Here is a 21,079-nt window from a genome sequence, read left to right as displayed (position 1 = left end):
AAAGCAATGGTCTTAAACCAAGTCACAATTTTAAAAAAAAACTGTGAGCTCTTAAACCAAAACGCTCTTAAACCATTATTGGTGTTAGAGTAGAACACTAGGGCTATTAGGGTGTAGGACCATAGATATTGGGGTGCACAGGTAGTAGTTGGGCCAGGACCAATTTAGAAGTTGGCCTAAATTTCCCTAAATAAATGGTAAATAAGCAGATACCACTATTATAAATGACACATGTTAGGTGGGGGATGCAGACTTTGTGTTGTAGTCCAATGCTTCATGCTATACCATGCTATACCATGCGGAATCTGTTGGCGCTATACAAATAAATTTATTATTATTATTATTTTTTTTTTTTTATTAGTAGTAGTATTATTATACCTCTGTACAGGTTCTCCTCTGGATATACTATGCTTACTTATATACTAAACTGATATAGGAGACACCCCAACCCACCTGAGATTGCCTTTCCCTTAATAAAGCCATTGGGATCTCAATATAAATTCTTATAATGGTAGCCAATGCTCCTTTGTCTCCATAGTCCTAAATGAGTATTGTACTATCTTCCAATCTCTGGCCTCTAATTGAGACAAGTCCTGAGGGTGAGGCACCTCTATTACCATCACATGCCCTGACATCAAACATATAAGAGGGATCTGTAATAGACAACCTCTTTCATATGAAGCCATTTACCCCCCTCCCAATATGCATGAATAAATAGGACTCCCAGCTTCCCACTAATCTGGGACGTCTCACAATCCATTGATCCGATCCCATTTTTGTTACAATGTTTATCCTATGAAAAGATAAATGGATTAAGAGATCTTAACAAGGCTCCTTAAGGCTCCTAATAACTGTCCCACGCTTACTTATTGATTATTGCGTCCAGCTCAGATGTTGACAGACACTATTTTAATTCGCTTTTGTATAAGGTCACGTTGCCAATCCATCACTTTAGCCTACTGACAGTGACAAATTCTCACCAAAGCAGAAAACCTTTTGTAAAGCCGCATGTAGCGCTCTGTTTAATACATTAATAATGGTGATATATTATTTACTTCTCCTAAAATATTTATCAGACGTGACAAAACATATACATGCGAATGCCTCATCCGATACCATCCCCTTCTCTTAGAGGGTCCCCTACTAGGCTGAAAGCTTTGTCATTTCAGAAATGCTGAGGTTGTAGTTCTGAGAGCGGAAGGGAAAGTTCTACATCCATTTCTGTCAGAGTCAATTTCATCAACGCAAAAAAAGGCACAAATAAGCACAAATACAATAATAGTAATAAGTATAAAGGGATAACTGGCTAGTGATAATGTGCAGTGAAATATAGGCAACAGCATAAGAAGCAATTCCTAGAAGGGCACAAAGTCTTAGAATGTTCACCGGCACTACTCTCGTTTAACCATTTACATATAAACTGCGCTGTTGGACCTTGGACACACTTGGGACTACAAACAAATCGCATCGGGGAGCACCTCTCAAATAGACATATTGTGCATAAAACAAGTTCGGTAGAAAGCTGAGGGCACTCACCGGATTGTTGCGGTACTTCTTTATTTCAACATGAGTTAAAACTGTCATTGACACATGTCATATTTCAACAGACGTCAAACCACTTCACATGTACAACATACATATGACAGCCATTTCACGCACATGCACGCTTCATCAGACCAATGAATGAACAGATCTGATGAAGCGTGTATGTGTGCGAAATGGCCATCATATGTATGTTGTACAAGTGAAGTGGTTTGGCGTCTGCTTAAATATGACAAGTGTCAACGACAGTTTCAACTCATGTTGAAATAAAGCAATTCCTAGAAGGAGTTATTTCATGAAGACAACCCCAGTGCACATGCCCTATTAGGACATATGGACACGATAGATTGGGATTCCCTACTTAGCATCTCCACACTTGGGATGTCCTTGTTCTGTGTTACATGGTCACCATGTAATACTAACTTTTTCCTGCAGTGGCCACTCCAGGGAAATGTTCGATCGGCCACAGAATTCCACAGCAAATTTAGCAATTTGCCAGGGGTATGATAAGAGAATCATGCAGTGATCAGCTGATTACTCTGATAGTGATTTTTTTATTTTTTTTTAAAGGGAGAGTCCCCTTTTGTGCAGATAGTAACTCCATTATTAAACAGTTATCTGTTATCACCAGTGATCTTTGCAACTGGCCATACATTTCTCCTGCAGTGGCCTCTACAGGGGGAATGTGGTATTACATGTTGGCCATTTGAATAAAAGTCTATATAATATAATACATAGAACGGATATGATGGAATGGGAGTTTTTCTTTTCTAATAAAGAGTGGCCCAGAGTCGTAGCTTCTTCCTGCTCTAGCTCAGAGTACAGGACCCCCCAATTTAATGTCTCTATACCCTAAAATGATAATTTTTATTAATAAAAAGAGGTAAATGTATAAAATAAATAATAATAATAATAATAATAATAAGCAATAACAGAACACTAAAACCTAGTTTTATACACAACTGAACATAACAGTTCCAACGATGAAGGGTTGCACAGCTCCTTGTAGTAATGTAGAAAACTTTATTGGTACATACAAAAATAATAAAAACTTTTAAAACCGCGCCGACGCGTTGCGGAGGCAACCCTCCTTAATCATGGCCATGATTAAGGAGGGTTGCCTCCGCAACGCGTCGGGGCGGTTTTAAAAGTTTTTATTATTTTTGTATGTACCAATAAAGTTTTCTACATTACTACAAGGAGCTGTGGAACCCTTCATTGTTGGAATTGACTATACGGGTAATCACCCACGCGCTCCATCCTTCCTGAGAACCGTGTTATACATGCATCACTACTTGCTTGGGGTGAGCTGATTCTTCAAAATCCCTACTACATTGAACATAACAGTGTAGGACAACAAAATTATATACATCTTCATGCATAGCTTTTTATAGTCCTTTAGTGCAATTACTGAAATACTGTATACATTTCTTTACTGTTTTTGTCCTTTTTTCAGAAAGTTTTGTGTCAATATACAGAAACCTACAGTACATTATGTGTAGCAGCTACAATATTAAAGGGGTTATTCAGCGCTACAAAAACATGGCCACTTTTGTTCCTCCACTTTGGGTGCAGGTTTTGAAACTTATATCCATTAAAGTAAATGGAGCTTAATTGAAAACCATATCTGAACTGGAGACAAGAGTGGGGCAAAAGTGGCCATGTTTTTGTAGCCCTGGGTAACCCCTTGAAGTATCAAAGAAGGCTGCAATATTCATAACAGCCAAGCAATTTCATTATAACATAAATGTGAAATTGTTGTATACATAGAAGCCTATAGGAAAATTAGAGCATATATCCGTATTCCCTGTTTAGTGTGTAAACATGTCTATCTGACATAAGGCCACAATGTATTGTGACCAGAGGAGAATAGACATGGAGGTTTAGGAAGAATTCAAGCTTCCCATCCCCCCAGTGCCTGGTGAATTGGTGACATAGACTCCCTGCTGAATTGTCTGTGTTCACCTGTGTATAATAATAATGGGAACAATTCTAATGATATCCATATTAAAAGACTTTACAGTTTCTACAATTATCTCGTCTTCCACAGATAAAAGCAGCTACAGTTAACGTTTATGTCCACATATTTGGTCAATGAGATCCAAAACTTTTTATTATATGATCATAAACATCAGAATGTAGATTCCCATATAACATCCGTAAGACCTTAGCCTATATGTGGTTCTGCAGAAGACTAAAAGAAATCAAACATAATATGATTGATTTAATGTGACTGTATTATAGCTGTATATACCAGGGAATAGTGTACAGCGCCCCCTTTTGGCAGTTTCAAAAACATCCACAAAAATAGCACTCATTGTTTTCAATAAATGCAATAGAAAAAAAACCAAAACCCTGTATTACTATTTGGTCAGTAGGCTAATGCTATCTACTGCCAGGGGCTTCTGCCTTTCAAGAACAAAGCTGCTAATGGCCCCACATTAATTCCTTTTTTTTTTCACCGCCATCCTTTAAGGTCATCAAAGCGGCAAAATGTGTAAAGTTAGTTAAACAAAAAAAGTGCAAGGGCAAAAAAAAAAAGGAATAAAAATTAGCATTCCACTACTTTAGTCTAATACTTCTAAATGGTTCTTCATTATCTCGTGTTTTATCCGGATGGAAAGTGCTATTGTACCAGCTCTAAAAATGAGGTGATTAACCTTGAGGTCTTTCATGCGCACATTTAAAGCCCACCTCACACATGGCCTATGCTTTTTATTCATGTTCTACATGCTGATTTCCATATCGTCCCGCTCGCCCTCCGATGCTGATATTAGCATAACAGTGCTTATGCATGACATTGATTGAAGTCTGTGCTAACCGAATGTAGCCAGGAAGCTGTGATAGGGAAAGATAAAAGGTAATTTGTCCAGCGCTTCATTTATAGACTTATAATGGGGTGTTGGGGTGAGAGTGGGGGACAGGGTCACTATTTTATGGGATCTATTACTATTCAATCTATCAGTACCCTATAGACTAAAAAGCATCAATATTTCAGTGATATAGTAAAGATAATATTCACTGCAAAGATGTAGCAGAGCTAGAATTGTCATTTAACTCCTTTTTGGGGGGTTTACCTGTAAAACCATTGGCAATGTATTTTAACTACAGCATGGGTAGTGCCAAACGACAAACTCAGCTCAGCTACATCAAACTGTATAAGAGAATGTCTATTCCATAGTGGAGAAGAAGCTAGTATCATTGTGATTATTTTGAGCACACTTTTCAGGGGCTGGACAAATTACATAAATTTTTAGGAGCAGCCAAAAAAATATACACGTCTATAGAGTTCAATGGAAAACAATGGGAAAGTTGACGGCCAGTGGCAAGTCTTGAATATCTATCTATCTATCTATCTATCTATCTATCTATCTATCTATCTATCTATCTATCTATCTATTTATTATCTATCTATCTATCTATCTACAGTATCTATCTATCTATCTATCTATCTATCTATCTATCTATCTATCTATCTATCTATCTATCTTCTATCTATCTCATATCTCCTATCTATCTATCTATCTATCTCCTATCTATCTATCTATCTATCTATCTATCGATCGATCGATCGATCTATCTATCTATCTATCTATCTATCTATCTATCTATCTATCTATCTACAGTATCTATCTATCTATCTATCTATCTATCTATCTATCTATCTATCTCCTATCTATCTATCTATCTATCTATCTCCTATCTATCTATCTATCTATCTATCTATCTATCTATCTATCTCCTATCTATCTATCTATCTATCTATCTATCTATCTATCTATCTATCTTCTATCTATCTATCTATCTATCTATCTATCTGTCGTCTATATATCTGTTTAGCTATCTATAGCAATATATTGTCAGGAGACTTCCAGTCACCTACTTTTTTTGCACATTATAGTCAAAATTTTCCAACATTTTCTCTTTGTATATTTGCAGCTCCTCCACAGTTTGTGGTACGACCGCGTGATCAGATCGTAGCTCAGGGACGGACGGTAACATTTCCTTGTGAAACTAAAGGAAATCCTCAGCCTGCTGTCTTCTGGCAAAAGGAAGGAAGCCAGGTAAGAGCTTTTTCTCCTCTTCCCAATGCGACAACATAAAATATGTGATAGTGAAGCCACTTTGTAGGTTAGGTATGTTATATAGTACATAGAGGTCTTACATGTTGGTGAAGAGTAATGTCTTTCCTGATGTCCCTCAGGGTTTCTTTAGGGTTTTAGGTTGTTTCGCATTGTTGTTATTTTGCAAAGTCAAAACATTCCGTTCCAAATAAATAAATACGGGAACATAAATAATAATTATCCACAGAAAGGAAATGAAGAATGGCTCCAGGTCATGGCAGGACAGGGCAGTTTATCACACATTTCACAGAACAACCTCCCGTAAGCGTCTGGGGCAATGTGATCTTTTATCAAAACCCAACAGATCAATATAATATTGCTGATTGTCATAGATTGATAACTCGCCCTGTAACTGCTCCGGTGTAGGGCAAAATGAAGAATTGGGCTTCATAAGAGGTTGTCTTTCATAATTGGATTGGATAGTAGAGAACACTCTCCAACCTGTCAGTGCTACCTTATCCTTCACTACTGCTGTGCTGTTACATCTCAGTAGGTGAGCGGGGTTTCTAACTACAAAGAGATTGAAATGTTCATTAAATTGGAACAAAAAAAAAAAAGTTCTTTTCCATTCATTTACCTAATTTTATTGATCTCTTACCCTTACCAACCATGTATGTCTATAGAGATACCTACCCTAATGCTTCCCATCCAAATAAAATGACTGTCAGTCAAAATGAGCCTCAATTCTTCTCTCAATATAGATGTTTGGCTTGGCAGAATGTACATACCATTTCAACATGCCAGAGACTTTTTGAAAATTTATTTCAGATTCAATTTGATTAGTATGGTCCAGATAGAAAGTGCTGTTACTGAGCTGAATAGTCATGTATTGCAGTCTGAGGTCTACGAAGACCTACTATAGGGATGGAAGTAGGGTTAGGATTATGCAGTTTAAGGGCTTGAAAGAGGTTAGGTCCTAGTAGATCAGGGATGGGGAACCTTCGGCTGTCCAACTGTTGCAAAACTACAATTCCCATCATGCCTGGACAGCTAATGGCATGATAAAAGTTGTTGTTTTGCAACAGCTGGAGAGTCAATGGTTCCCCATCCCTGATCTACTAGGACCTAACCTCTTTCAAGCCCTTAAACTGCATAATCCTAACCCTACTTCTACCAACCCTAAATTAGGGATATGCTTTCCTATCGTTAGGCTTACTTAGGGACAGGCTAATGCTGTTTCAGGCTATGTTCCCACATAGTATTTTCATCAATCTTTTGATCAGTACTTTTTTCAGCCAAAGCCAGAAATTGTGTAAATCTTTCCATTATTATTTTGCCCTGTCAGTTCCACTCCTGATTTTGGTAAAAAAAAAAAAGGACTGATAGAGATTGTCTGATGACTACTTCCCCACCGCTGCCTGTCACGAACCCGGGGGATTCAAGTCCTTTTTTTCGGGTAGACAGCTACTGCTGCAGCCGCGGTCGGTACGTGCCGTGGCTGCTGCAGGAGCTGTATACAGCAGTTCAGGGAACCTTATCAGCCTGATTGGGCTAAATGGTTCCTTTCAAGTTGCCTATACCCCTTTTATGGCTAGGTTTCTATACACCTTCTTTTTGGACGTCCATCAATTTGAGATCAAAAAGTGTCCGTTTTTTTGAAATAATGGATGTCATTGCAAAATACCGGCCATTATTTGTTCTTAAAATGACGGACGTCCAAAAAGACAGCTGTTAAACGGCCAAAAAAGGACAGTGTGTGAACCTAGCCCACTAATGCCTGCTACGGGATTGTTTGAAATCAGAAGAAAGGGTCCATATATTTTCCAGAAACAGCACCACTACAGGCTAAATTAGGTATTGCAGCTTATAGTACTTTAACTGAATGCATTTGAGTTGTAATACCAGACACAGCCACTAGACAAAGGGGCACTGTTTTTGCAAAAAAAAAAAAAAAAAAAAAAAAAGCTAAATCTTTAACTTTGGATTAAAGCATCTTATTCCCTTACCCTTTTGACTGCTGTACAGCCTTTAACAGGAAAACATTATAGGATCTTAACTCTTAGGATCCTGGGATGATAATAAGCAAAGCAGAGGCAGCTTCCATCTGGTAGCCTGTGCTCACGTCTATGTGAAGTGGGTCTGTAGTGGGACATGTGACTCTGAAGTGGACAGCTATCGCTTTAGTATAAGAGAAGAGCTTCTCATTAACCTGACACGTTATATGGAGGATTAAAGTCATTTAGCTTAATTGAATGGTGCTAATATTCCATTTAATACTCGCCCATTGGTCTTATGTAACACTGAAGCATTTAAGAGGGAATTAAACTATTTGCCTATAATTTAATTTAATTATCATTTTTATTTATTTATTTATTTTTGGAAAATAATTATAGACTCACTAACTATTTTACTGTAATATGGCTCTGCACAACCTCACAGTTACAGTATATCTATTTTAAATGAAGGTATATCTATCTATAATATAATGGCAGTAGAGATAAATGGGGCCTAATCCCCCCCCCCCACAAATAAATAAATAAATAAAGAAAAATAAAAGGAAGAAAGATAAAATAAATAAATAAATAAATGCTACAGTATGTAGTTATACTCTCCACACAGATGAATAAATGCATAGGAAGTTTGTAAGGCCCCAAAGTATGGTGCTGCAAGGACCATGTACCTCCATAGTGTACACATGGCTTTTTCTTGATAGTATTATATTGTGTAAAGTTATGCACATGACAGTTTTCAGCCTTTGGCTCCCAAGTCTGTGTCAGATTACAACTCCCATCATGTTGTATAAGGCTGTAGCATGCAGGCTTGCTGCTTAGCTCCGGTTTTACAACTCATTAACTGTTATACATCAGTGGATTTATATGCAGTTTTATGATGTGTTAGGTAACATTTGCATTAAGTGCTCTTATAATTTAATGAATGTATAACAAATAATGACTAATATGACTCAGGAAATAGGTATTTAGTCAGGTGGCAGATAATTATTAATGTATCATCACTGTATAAATATTTACATAGTCATTTACTGCTGATAGATAGATAGATAGATAGATAGATAGATAGATAGATAGATAGATAGGAGATAGATAGATAGATAGATAGATAGATAGATAGGAGATAGATAGATAGATAGATAGATAGATAGATAGATAGATAGATAGGAGATAGATAGATATGTATGTAATTTGTCCACCGAGATAATTATTTGTAATTGTGCAGTTAATATGAACCATTTTCCCTTGATCAATAAATGAACCAAGAATAAGTGAAATTTCCTTCCATACAAACAAACATATGTTTCATCTTACAAGAACAATCAGAGTGCGGCAGATGTAAATGTTTCACAAATTATTACTTTCTTACAAATATTGATGTTTCCAATTAGGTTTACATCCTGAAGTATTATGCTCCCAGGCTTTCTTTGTGGAACACTCGGCTAATTCTCTCTTTGTTTCTCTCTGATTTTTCAATAGAATCTGCTTTTCCCAAATCAGCCACAACCCAACAGTAGATATTCTGTGTCCCCAACTGGAGACCTAACCATCGCCAACATCCAACGTTCAGATGCCGGCTACTACATTTGCCAGGCTTTGACAGTAGCTGGAAGCATATTGGCAAAGGCCCAGCTGGAAGTTACCGACGGTGAGTTTACATGGTTGCTGTCAATCTGCGAGCGTCCGTGACCTGTAAGAAAAAAAAAAATCTCATCAAGTGCAGTATGTCCATTCCTGCTATCACTGCTGGAAATTATATGGTGACTGCACATTATATACAGAACAGATTAAACTGTGTCAGCATACTGTCCCTTAACATTTGGGGTCTTGTTTCCATAACTAATGCCAAGTTGCTGTTCCAACTTTTCTATTCAAGCCCATATAATAGATTCAGATTTTCTCTTTGTTGTGTATTTGGATAAGTGCAAAGGACTCTTGGAAGCTGAGGAGCCACTTAGGGATCAATGGAATAGGAAACATTTTAAGAAGTGACTAAGATTAGGATTAGTTCATCATTTCTTAAGGGCATAGTCACAAAGCAATTTAACGGGACTAAAAATCTATTCAATTTATGTTAATGGGGCTGTTATGGATGCAAGCATATTATAATATGTAATGGGTATGGCCCCGCTGTGCCACCCAACCAGCTATTGCATAAATAACCCAAATGCTTTTTACCCTTGAACTCCATAAGGGGAACTGGGTTTTACTGCTATAGACTACCCAGTTACTACCTCTGAGAGTGGTAGATTGGGTGGTGTCCAACCCAGCACCCAGTCAAACACCGGTGCATGACACTGAGGAGTGTGGCTAGTGGCCAGTGTTGTGGACAGACTGCATAATAGTGTGGTCAGTTACAATCAAACTGGTCAGGGTGCACAGTGCATATCTATAGTGAATAGTCCAGGTAGTACACGAGAGAGAGTAACTAGGTACAACAAAGTATGGCTGAGGTCATGAAAATCCACATTCAAAGATACACCTGCACTGGAACACAGTGGAGAGTTGACATGATGGAGCAGGTGGAGCTGCCTGTTAAAGCAAGTGATGGCAGGTGATTAGAAGGGAAAGAATTTGGAAGCTGCACTGGTCCTTTAAAAAACAGGAAGGAAGCATCCTCACCCTCTTTGTGCAGAGCTAAGAGAATGCCAATGAAATCCTTTGTAAACTAGCTCTTCTTCATAATCAATCAATCAATCAATCAATCTTGTTCCACACTGCCACCTATGGGAGTTTGCATGGCTTCAAATGTATGCCCAACCCATTATAGGGCTTTAAAATGTAAACAGGGAGTATACTGTATGTTATATGTTAAAGGGATGCATTTTTTTGCACATTTTTTCCCATGGAGCATTGCATGGCTTATAACACTCTATGGGCAACTTTGGCAGTACTATCAAAGAGACACACTTCTTCCTCCATCCCAAATCCACTCAATAGTTCAAAATATCCTGAGCGTGTAGTCAAGTCCCCCCCCCCCCCCCTATCATACTGGCATCTTCATGTAGAGCAGAAGGACTTCTTTAGTCTCTTTACCCGAGTGCAACTGTTACCTCCGCACCCACTATCGCTCTGTCTAGACAATCTATTCTTTACTTTTCAATTAAGTCAGAATGAAACAACATTTCCAAGCAGTACGTCTGTATATTATGCAACATAGAGAATAACATTGTTGCTAATGTTTGCCTTTTACTAACAGAACGGCTAATTGCTTCTGTACTTTGGTATTTCCTCTCTGACACAATGATGCATTTTTCCGCAATTGAAATTACTGTGCAGATTAAAAGGTCTCCTCAATTAATGGGAAGGCAATATTTTTCAATATCTGTCGGAGGCATGGAGGTGACTCGGGGCAGGAGCTGTGATTGGAACAAACACAAGAGATAAACATTGGCTCCCAGACCATTGAGCTGTTAATAGTTGCACCTGCTGGTACAGAGTAGATTTACTGCAAGGAGCAAGCTGGGTTCAAGGATACCCGTGATGAGAAATTCTTTGTGCTGCTAGTAAAAGGATGCGGTCTATCCGTAACAATACAGCAGAGACTGCTAGGTTATGCCAATGGAAGGAGCTGGGGGATTTTCATGTTACATTGTAAATGTCGGGGGAGGGGGCGGCTAATTTATGCCGTTTTTCATGCTTCCTTTAACTTTTAAAGTACTGAAAAAGCAGAAAGATTACATTTGCCGCAATTACCCGCAATGATATTTGCATAAATATCCATGTGCCCGCACAGGGTGCATCTTATTTTAATCCACTGGCCGGTTAATGGCCATTTATTAACTGGTTAAAGAGATACATCATGTATATTTATGGCAGAAATATTCATAGACAAGACAGATTGCGTTGTGTGTGGTATTTGCATTTTCGTAACCTGGACGTGTAGCGATGGGCTGTGAATTAGATTTGGACAGAGAGCAAAGTTGATCAAAGTCCATAATGTGTAAGAATATTATGCAAATGCATGATGGAATCAGACTTGTTGTATTGGAGTAAAAGGTTTTCTATTAGAATCAGAAAACATATTACCAGTCTGGAACACCTCCAGGGTCGTATATGAAAGCTGGTGGATAGGCTATCAATTGTTGACAACCCCTTTAACCCCCTCCTTCATTTAGTACACAGTCAAATCCTTGTTCCAGTAGATGGCAGAATCAGAAAAAATGCTGTTGTTGTGAGTCAGACATCTTAAATCGGTTGTACAGAGTTAGAAAATGATAGCTGCTTTCTTCCTAAACAGTGCCACACCTGTACACAGGTTGTATGCGGTATTGCACCTCTTGTATTTCAATAGAGCTGAGGTGCAATACCAAAAACTTTCTGTAGACAAGTGTGGCACTGGAAGAGATCAGCCATGATTACTTAATCCTGCACAGACCCTTTAGGTTATTTGCTTGAGTCTCTAGCAGTTTCTTCGCCCTTCTTTGCAGTAGAATGAATAAATAGTCCTCATTTGGGGGGGGGGGGGGGTCCTGCTTTTTATAATTCTTACTTGTTAGAAGGGACCCTCGACAATGAAAATAGATGGTAGTAAGTTTTCCGTTTCCATACAGTATCTCCACAGGGCTAATCAAGCTATTACAGGTCGTTCTTTCAAAGCAATGCATTTTCTATGTAATACAGGACAGGAATAATACAGAATTCGAGCTGCCCTTTTATTACAGAGAAGGCAGCTCATATGGATGGCTGCAACAAGGGTAATGTCTAGCAGACTGTGGTAAGTTCATATGTGTACTGGGCTGCCAGGATCAAGACCCTGAGCAATCATCTGATCGGTTTGGTGACTGTTGAGAAGACTCCCGTCCAGGGGCGTAGCTAGGATTTATGGGGCCCCATAGCAAAAAACTGTATGGGGGCCCCCCTCCCCTACACACGATACAATATATATATATATATATATATATATATATGTATATATATATGTATAAGAAATACAATGTCTGCTTGTTCTGTCCATCCGCTGTATTTAACTATAAAACCCTATTAGGAGCCTCATGGTTATATACATAGATGCAGGAGCAGACTACCTTTTGCTTAACCGCTCATGTACTGCAGTGTGTAAGTGACCCAGTATTCTCTTACATGCTGCAACACAAAAAAGTGTTAATAAGCTAAAGACAATTAGCTCTCTCCTTCACTGCTCCTGCACTGATAACCTCTGACCTCTGAGCTTCTGCATGGGTTATCAGAGCAATGAGGCAGAGAGCTAATTGTCTTAAGCTTTTTAAAGGGAACCCGTCACCGGGGACGCAGGCACAGAGCCCGCCCAACCCCCCAGTGCAGCCCCCGGATACTTACCCTTTCCGGCGAGTCCCGCTTCTGGGACGAAAATATCAGCGCCTGTAGCCGTGCGTGCGCTGTATGCAAAATACCTGAGATGAGTCCGTTCTCTATAGGCATCGGACTCATCTCTGCAGCGAGCGTGCAGGCTTCCGGTGCTGATATCTTCATCCCGGGACCGGCTCCAGGAGTGGGGGGGGGGGGGGGGGGCTGCACTGGGGGGGGGGGGGGACTCTGTGCCAGTGTCCGTGGGGAACGGTTCCCTTTAACCCTTTTTTGTGTTGCAGCATGTAAGGGAACACTGGGTCACTTACACACTACAGTACATAAGGGGTTAAGCAAAAGGACACAGGAGGCTCTTATCTTCTCTGTGCATCGGGCCCCCTCCTCCCAGGGGCCCCATAGCGACTGCCTTCCCTGCCTCTATGGTAGCTACGCCACTGTTCCCGTCGATAACCAGGTGTACTTTTTACATGGTGTTTAGGCTGGTTTCACACTTTCTTAAAATTACCCCAAAACTGCAAAAACTGTCCAAAAAAAAAAGGAAGAGGGAAAATGCCACAATCAGCATTTGGATTTGTGGAGGCCAGTAAAATGTCACTAAAACCTGTGTCTCAGAACATCCTTAGGCTATGTTCACACACAGTATTTCCGTCAGTCTTTTGGACAGTATTTGTTCAAACAAAACCGGGCAAATCTTTCCATTATAATTTAGCACTGTCAATTCTACTTCTGATTTTGGTTGAAAAAGACTGTCCAAAAGACTGAAGGAAATACTTTGTGTTAACATAGCCTTAACGTACAGTTACTAATATTTTATAATAGCTTTTTTCTGATTTTTTTCTTCTTCTTTCCATCCTCCAGATTTGAGTGACTTTAGTCCGTATTCAGTTGTGTAGACTTTTAGATTATTTACCAAATGTCATTTACCAATAAAGCCTCGGTGAAGACCGATAGTGATTCCTAGTGCACCGTGTTATAGAGTAAATGTAGAAAATAGATTTTGAGTCAGTAGTACATATTAGGTATCAGGGTAATAAAACAATTGAAGGTTGTTGAAATGAGGGCTGACTGGTCGCAGTGTTGGTGGCAGTATGGATGTTCACACCTCACTGCAACTTCTAAGTGTTCATTTAACCTCCGACCTCAGTGTCATGGAAACCTGTATCGGACTTACACCTTGAACACCCTCGGAGCCGAGAATTCTTTGTGATGAAAAAAGGGCTTTTAATCTGTTATTGATCCAACTCATTTAATGCCAACCATTTAGGCTATTAAAATAAATGACGTGGTATCCAGATATATGCAAATGACCAGACTATTGTCATAAACCTAATAGCCTGCTGCAGACTTCTAATTTATGTGTCCATAAAACTGACATAGAGGGCACCATGTAAAGGAGAAGAAAAAGGAATTATTAAAGTATTACGTATATATAAAGGACATTGTTTTTGAAATTTTTTGATTATAAAAGAAAATTACAACACTTAGTATAAAGGGACAGTTGGGGTAAGGGGCAACTTTAGTTACCCAAAACATGCCCAGGACTCTCTACAGACTGCACAACATGGGAGCATGGAACCAGCCAATGGATCAATCTGGTAGGGTTGGTTCAAGATTCATGTTGACAATTTTCTTCATTTTTCAGTTTTAACAGATAGACCACCGCCAATCATTCTACAAGGTCCGGCCAACCAGACATTGGCTGTAGATGGGACCGCACTTCTCAAATGCAAGGCAACAGGTGATCCCATGCCAGTTATAAGCTGGTTAAAGGAAGGATTTAATTTTATGGGGAGAGATACAAGATTATCAATTCTTGATAAAGGGTCGCTACAGATTAAATCTCTAAAGGTAAGAAAAACACCAAAATGTTATGGATGTCAAAGAGTTTTTCCAATGATGAAACCTATTTTCAACTGTCTAATCAATTAACATAAATAATGAAGGAATTCAACCAATCTGTTTTCTTCCCACTACCATACCATACCACTGACCATAACCCCACCCACTACACACATGGGAGCCTCCTACATACTGGGAGGGACACAACTGTTTGAATTACCGGCACAAAAAGGTAGCCTATAATAGGATGTACACTCACTGGGAAACTCAACATTTGCAATATTTTAGCCAAAATATCATGAGGGCAGACATTTTTCTCAACTTTCTAAAAGTAGTCAAATTAGTGTCCACATGATGGCCGGGTCACAGAACGGCCGGTGTCAGAGAAGATCATCCTGGCTGGTACTGCAGTACCGGCCGGATGTTCTTCGTTTCTGCTGAATTTAGATGCGGGCGCATCTGTGTGCACCCGCATCCGAATTCCTCGCTGCACACAATGGATCGTGCAGACAGAGCTGCACGCTCCATTAGGTAAACTGACAGTCAGTTCTTTGCAGCTCCACTAGGGATCCCGGCCTTAGTGTATACTATGTGTATACACTCCATCTGGGATTCCCTTATCCTGCAGCACAATGTGGGTTGAAAATCGTCAACAACAGCCGTGATTACTACTAAACCTACGTTGTGTGAACATAGCCTAAAGGTGGAAGATGGCAAGCTCTTTAAAGGGGTTACCAAGTTTAGAAAAACAGGACCACTTTCTTCCAGAGACAGAACAACTCTTGTCTCCAGTTTGAGAGGTTTTGCAACTAAATTCCTTTGAAGTGAATAAAGCTTAATTGCAAACCGCACCTGAACTGAATACAAGAGCGGTGCTGTCTCTGGAAGAAAGTCGCCATGTTTTTCTAAAGCTGTATAATCCCATTGATAATATATATGTTTTATAGGATATTTTTTTACATTTATGCCTATATATTTTATTTTTAGATTTAGAAGTTTCCTATTATTTGTAGTAGTAGCACCCATATATGTATTATGCCAATACATTACAGGCACTTCTTATAATGCAGTCCTACAGTAGTGACAATATGAAATACTCAGAGGGTTATGTCTGCCGCTGTCTGTCGCTGACCATAAATTAATTATTAACTTCCTTGGAACAAAATGGAATTTATTAAAAAAATGAATGTCAGCACTCCTTGAGTAAACAATTTAGCCTCCCACTCAATACTGAAGGCAGGGACTGACCACAAAGGTTAATGCATTTTTATTGTACTGCTGGATTAAATAGTGCGCTTCAATAGGCAAGATCCCAAGGAGTTTGCGGAAAAGCAGCCCTTCAAGGTGGGAGCTCAGTGATCCCGAGTCATCTCCAAGAACGTTTGCGGCTTCTCTACTAAATATTCTTCTAAATTAGCTGCAATGATGAACATGAGAACAGGGATAGACTGAGATATTCAGTATAAAGGTGGTCTGTAAACCACAAAGTTTTCTGTATTTTACTAAAAATGTAGTGCGGCTTGTGTCCTTGCTGAAGGAGAACCATGCTTAGCCCATAGGGAAATATGGTTCATTGACTGAATCTGTCAATATTAGACATTTAAAGGGATTGTACAATTTACTAAACACTTTAGGGGAGATTTATCAAACTGGTGTAAAGTAGAATTGTCTTAGTTGCCCCTAGAAACCAATCAGATTCTACTATTTATTCCTCTTGGAGTCTTTGAAAAATGAAAGGTGGAATCTGATTGGTTGCTAGGCGTAACTAATACAATTCTGCTTTAACCATGTTTAATAAATATCCCCCTAAATATTTGTGCTTTCTTTCTTTTTCTTTCACTTTTTTTTTTTTACTTTAATTTCTTATTAAAGGAGAAGTCTTGTGAAAATGTTTATTAAAGTATTGTTTTGCCCCCCAATAGTTATACAAATCCCCAATATACTCTTATTATGGGAAATGCTTATTAAGTGCTTTTTCCCTGCACTTACTACTGCATCAAGGCTTCACTTCCTGGATAACATGGTGATGTCACTTCCTGGATAACATGTTGATGTCACAACCCGACTCCCAGAGCTGTGCAGGCTGTGGCTGCTGGAGAGGATAATGGCAGAGGGATGTTCAGTGTCCCTCCAGTGCCCTGTGTCCCTCAGTGTCCCCCTGCCATCATCCTCTCCAGCAGCCACAGCCCGCACAGCTCTGGGAGTCAGGTCGTGACATCACCATGTTATCCAGGAAGTGACATCACCATGTTATTCAGGAAGTGACATCACCATGTTATCCAGGAAGTGAAGCCTTGATGCAGTAGTAAGTGCAGGGAAAAAAAGAACTTTATTAGCATTTCCCGTAATAAGTGTATATTAAGGATTTTTATAACTTTTGATGGGCAATACAATACTTAAATAAATATTTTTGCCAGACTTCTCCTTTAAGGTCTTTTATTTTATATGATGGGGTCATGGTTTAATCATGATAATCCAAATTATATGGACACATGGAGAGAGAAGCTAGTTGCTCCTAATAGCTCATGCCATTCAGCTTTTAAACTCCAGGTACCTCCCAAGTGTTCATCTTTTGAAGGGACAGTCCTTTCTTTTCATTCAAATCCTTCTTTTTTTTTTCTTTAAGGGGTTCCTGTCACATTGAAAACACCGACATCTTGTTACAGATCAGGCTGATATATAGTTTTATAGGAAAGTTCAAAGAGAACTTGTCATTTATTATGTGAATTTCTGCTCATTCTGGGCTAACTGGTCAAGGGGGAGGTCCCACTCATTGATTGACAGCTACCTGTATGTAATATATAAGTCTGTAAGTAAGGAAAGCTTTCAATGTCCTTGAGTAGGGATGCCTACTTGACTACTTAGCCCAGAAAAGAGAAAGTAGTCAAGTGGGTGGTCCTTTTCAGTGATTGACAGCTGTCTCTACAGGCACACTTATTGACTGACACAGAGTGGGTTGGTGCTTACTTCAATGCACCCAAGATGAACCTATTTTTAACAATTTTATTGCTTTCTTTTTACAGACAACCGATTCTGGCACCTACACTTGTGTCGCTACAAGTTCAAGTGGAGAAACTACATGGAGCTCAATCTTGGAAGTGACGGGTATGAGGAGGAGACCATGTTTGTATACAGCGAGATAGTAATTTGATTATTTTTTTTTAGCAACTGATATATCTCTATTTAACCACAGAATATGGAGGAGCAGCAGTAAGCAAGAGCTATGACATGAATGACTTGCCCGGGTCTCCTTCAAAACCTCAAGTTACTGATGTCAGTAAGAATAGTGTTACATTGTCATGGCAACCAGGCACTCCAGGAGCCCTGCCCGTGACGTCTTATATCATTGAAGCCTTCAGGTACGTTCGCTCTGTGCATGAAGTATCCTATTTATACACATTTAATGTATGTGTTATGTTCACAGCAGAGAGTCGCTAACTCTGAAGATGACTGTTGCTATTCATTTGTTACTAGTGTCTATTTCTTATTGAATGATTCACAAATAAGCTAGAGGACCCTAAAAGGGTATACCAAAGTAATGACATTTTTGACTTGGCATAATGGACTGAGGTAGATACTATACTATAGGTTATATACAGTAGATACTATGGGGGAGATTTATCAAATATGGTGTAAAGTGAAACTGGCCCAGTTGCCCCCAGCAACCAATCAGATTCCACCTTTCATTTTCCAAAGAGACTGTGAAGAATGAAAAGTGGAATCTGATTGGTTGTTAGGGGCAACTGAGCCAGTTTCACTTTTCACCATGTTTGATAAATCTCCCCCTATAAGTATTGCTTTCATTTTTATACCGAGCAACTTATACGGAAAAAAAAAAATTGTCAAAATATCCGCTTTAAATTCATAACAACTATATTCTTATACGTTATTAGGGAAAAGTTAAGGGCTGATGCAATACAGGCTTTATGTAATGTATGACATATTTGATGGCAGTACATCTTGAGTTTGCTAGGGCAATTCTGAGAACTGGCCTATAAAACAAAAGTAGGTGTACGTAAACCCTATGAAAGAATTCCAGAGGTATTTTTAGACAGTTCTGGGTGATCTCTGAGACTTAAAGGGGTTATTCCACCATTAAAATTTATTTCTTATACACCAGATAGTGGATAAGTGTATGACTCCAAAGGTCACACTCTTGCAATCTTAGGGATCCCCAATGGCGTGGCAGTCAAGCATGTGCTCTGCTACTCTATTACTTGTCTATGGGGAAGAGAAGAGTGCCGAAGAGTACAGCGCTCAAATACAATACCTGGAAGTGCCATAGACAATGACTAATATAATAGTGTGCTTTCGCACATGGGAGCCTTATGAGTTCTTCTTTTGAGATAAATGGGATTGTGGGGGTACGACTGCTGGGACCCCTTGCAATGAAACACATGAAGATAACAAATAAGCGTAAATGGTCTTGTAAGCCCTTTAAAGGTTGTAAGTAAGGTTGGAGACAACATTTACAGTAGTCAAACACTTAGTCATACATTTAGTGACACTTTTGAATACAAAAAACAGGATGGCAGGAAAGTCAACTGCATCCTATCATATCAAATAGTTATCATGATAAACACAACTCATTCAGCTCAGCTACATATGTACCGTGCTCAGCATAGCATTACTCATCCACTGACTTTTTAGCCCAATATCTGTACTTATTATTGAGAGGCGCCATCATATTTTGACAACCACAAGCAGCCAGGTAAGCAGAATTCCACTTTGTCAGATGACAGGATTCTTGGGATCAGGTAGTCGCCGCAGTCATCCATCTTCCTCCAGTTATGGTAATTGTTATTTAATATGTCTGTAAGCAGCCAGCATCTCGGTGACATCCTGACAGATGCTTGTTCTTAGATACATATAGCGTTAGCTCAGAAGTACAGTACACGCACCACCGACTACATTTTACTAGACATTAGCATGAATCAACAGTAGATTGAGATTTCCTAATGATCCTCAATGTGCTAGTATAGTATAATGGAACAATTCCTGGATTACAGATTCACCTAATTTTGATACAAGTAATAGATAATAAAATAGATTGATAATTAGAGATGAGCCATCCGGGTTCGGGTTCGAGTCCATCCGAACCCAAACGATCGGCATTTGATTAGCGGGGGGATAAAGCTCTAAGGTTGTCTGGAAAACATGGATACAGCCAATGACTATATCCATGTTCTCCACATAGCCTTAGGGCTTTATCCAAGGTCCGCAGCCACCGCTAATCAAATGCCGAAAGTTCGGGTTCGGATGGACTCGAACCCAAACCTGGTTCGCTCATCTCTATTGATGATAGATAGATAGATAGATAGATAGATAGATAGAATCTCCCAATTAGAGTTAGTTATGTGATGACATATCACTACAATAACTTTATGATCAGACAATTCCGACCTCTTGGACCCCCAACGATCCTGCAGATATAGGGGCTGTATTGTACTTCTCCTCTCTTTAGAATGGAGCAACTGCCCGCAGCAATGTCCAAAATAAAAAATAAAAAGGGGATGTATCACTAAATTAGAACTATAGTATTTAATTTATCTGGATTTGTTGGGTTAAAATAGTAATATAATAGCAATAGGCCATCACTTTATAATATTGGGAATAGTCCCTTTAAGTACTCGAAAGATATGGTTATCCTTGTGTTACACTATTTAGCTATCCATATAGCAGCACCCCTGAATATAATCTGGGGTCATCACGTAGACATCTACACCCTAAGATAACGCATCAGGATTACCGGCAGCCCCAGATAAAATAAATTACATTGTAATCAGATCTGCTGTACCAAGTGACAAGCTCCCCTGTGCTACATTTCAAAAAGCTTATCTGTCGTGTCTGGAAATATTGTCACAATGATTAAAAGTTTTGACACAGTATTTTTATTTTCTGCAGCCAATCTGTCAGCAATAGTTGGCAGACAGTAGCAAATCATGTGAAGACCACGCTATATACCGTGAAAGGGCTGCGACCAAACACAATATATCTTTTCATGGTGAGAGCTATCAATGCTGAAGGTCTTAGTGATCCGAGCCCGATGTCAGATCCAGTGCGAACACAAGGTAATGGGAAAAAGGGGCATGGATAGATACAGTAAAAAGAAAGATAGATAGATAGATAGATAGATAGATAGATAGGAGTTTGTTAGATAGATAAATAATAGATAGATAGATAGATAGATAGATAGATAGGAGATAGATAGATAGATAGATAGATAGATAGATAGATAGATAGATAGATAGATAGATAGATATTTTAAGCAATGCATAGATAGATAGATAGATAGATAGGAGATAGATAGATAGATAGATAGATAGATAGATAGATAGA

General features: G+C 39.0%; 1 protein-coding gene across 9 annotated transcripts in view; it reads left to right on the top strand.

Annotated features, from left to right (window-relative positions):
- The window catches only part of ROBO2 (roundabout guidance receptor 2), a 354,242-nt gene that overhangs the window by 265,755 nt on the left and 67,408 nt on the right, over positions 1-21,079 (top strand). For all 9 annotated transcript variants that reach the window (XM_069945956.1, XM_069945954.1, XM_069945955.1 and 6 more), the window contains exons 7-12: positions 5,482-5,606; positions 9,095-9,263; positions 14,544-14,749; positions 17,764-17,845; positions 17,934-18,099; positions 20,645-20,811. In XM_069945956.1, coding sequence (XP_069802057.1) covers positions 5,482-5,606; positions 9,095-9,263; positions 14,544-14,749; positions 17,764-17,845; positions 17,934-18,099; positions 20,645-20,811 — 915 coding nt within the window. The remainder of the gene's footprint in view (positions 1-5,481; positions 5,607-9,094; positions 9,264-14,543; positions 14,750-17,763; positions 17,846-17,933; positions 18,100-20,644; positions 20,812-21,079) is intronic.

This window comes from Dendropsophus ebraccatus, chromosome 11 (assembly GCF_027789765.1).
Source record: "Dendropsophus ebraccatus isolate aDenEbr1 chromosome 11, aDenEbr1.pat, whole genome shotgun sequence".
Taxonomy (NCBI): domain Eukaryota; kingdom Metazoa; phylum Chordata; class Amphibia; order Anura; family Hylidae; genus Dendropsophus; species Dendropsophus ebraccatus.
Note: the sequence above shows the minus strand (reverse complement) of the source record. Positions and strands in the feature narration are given on the sequence as shown.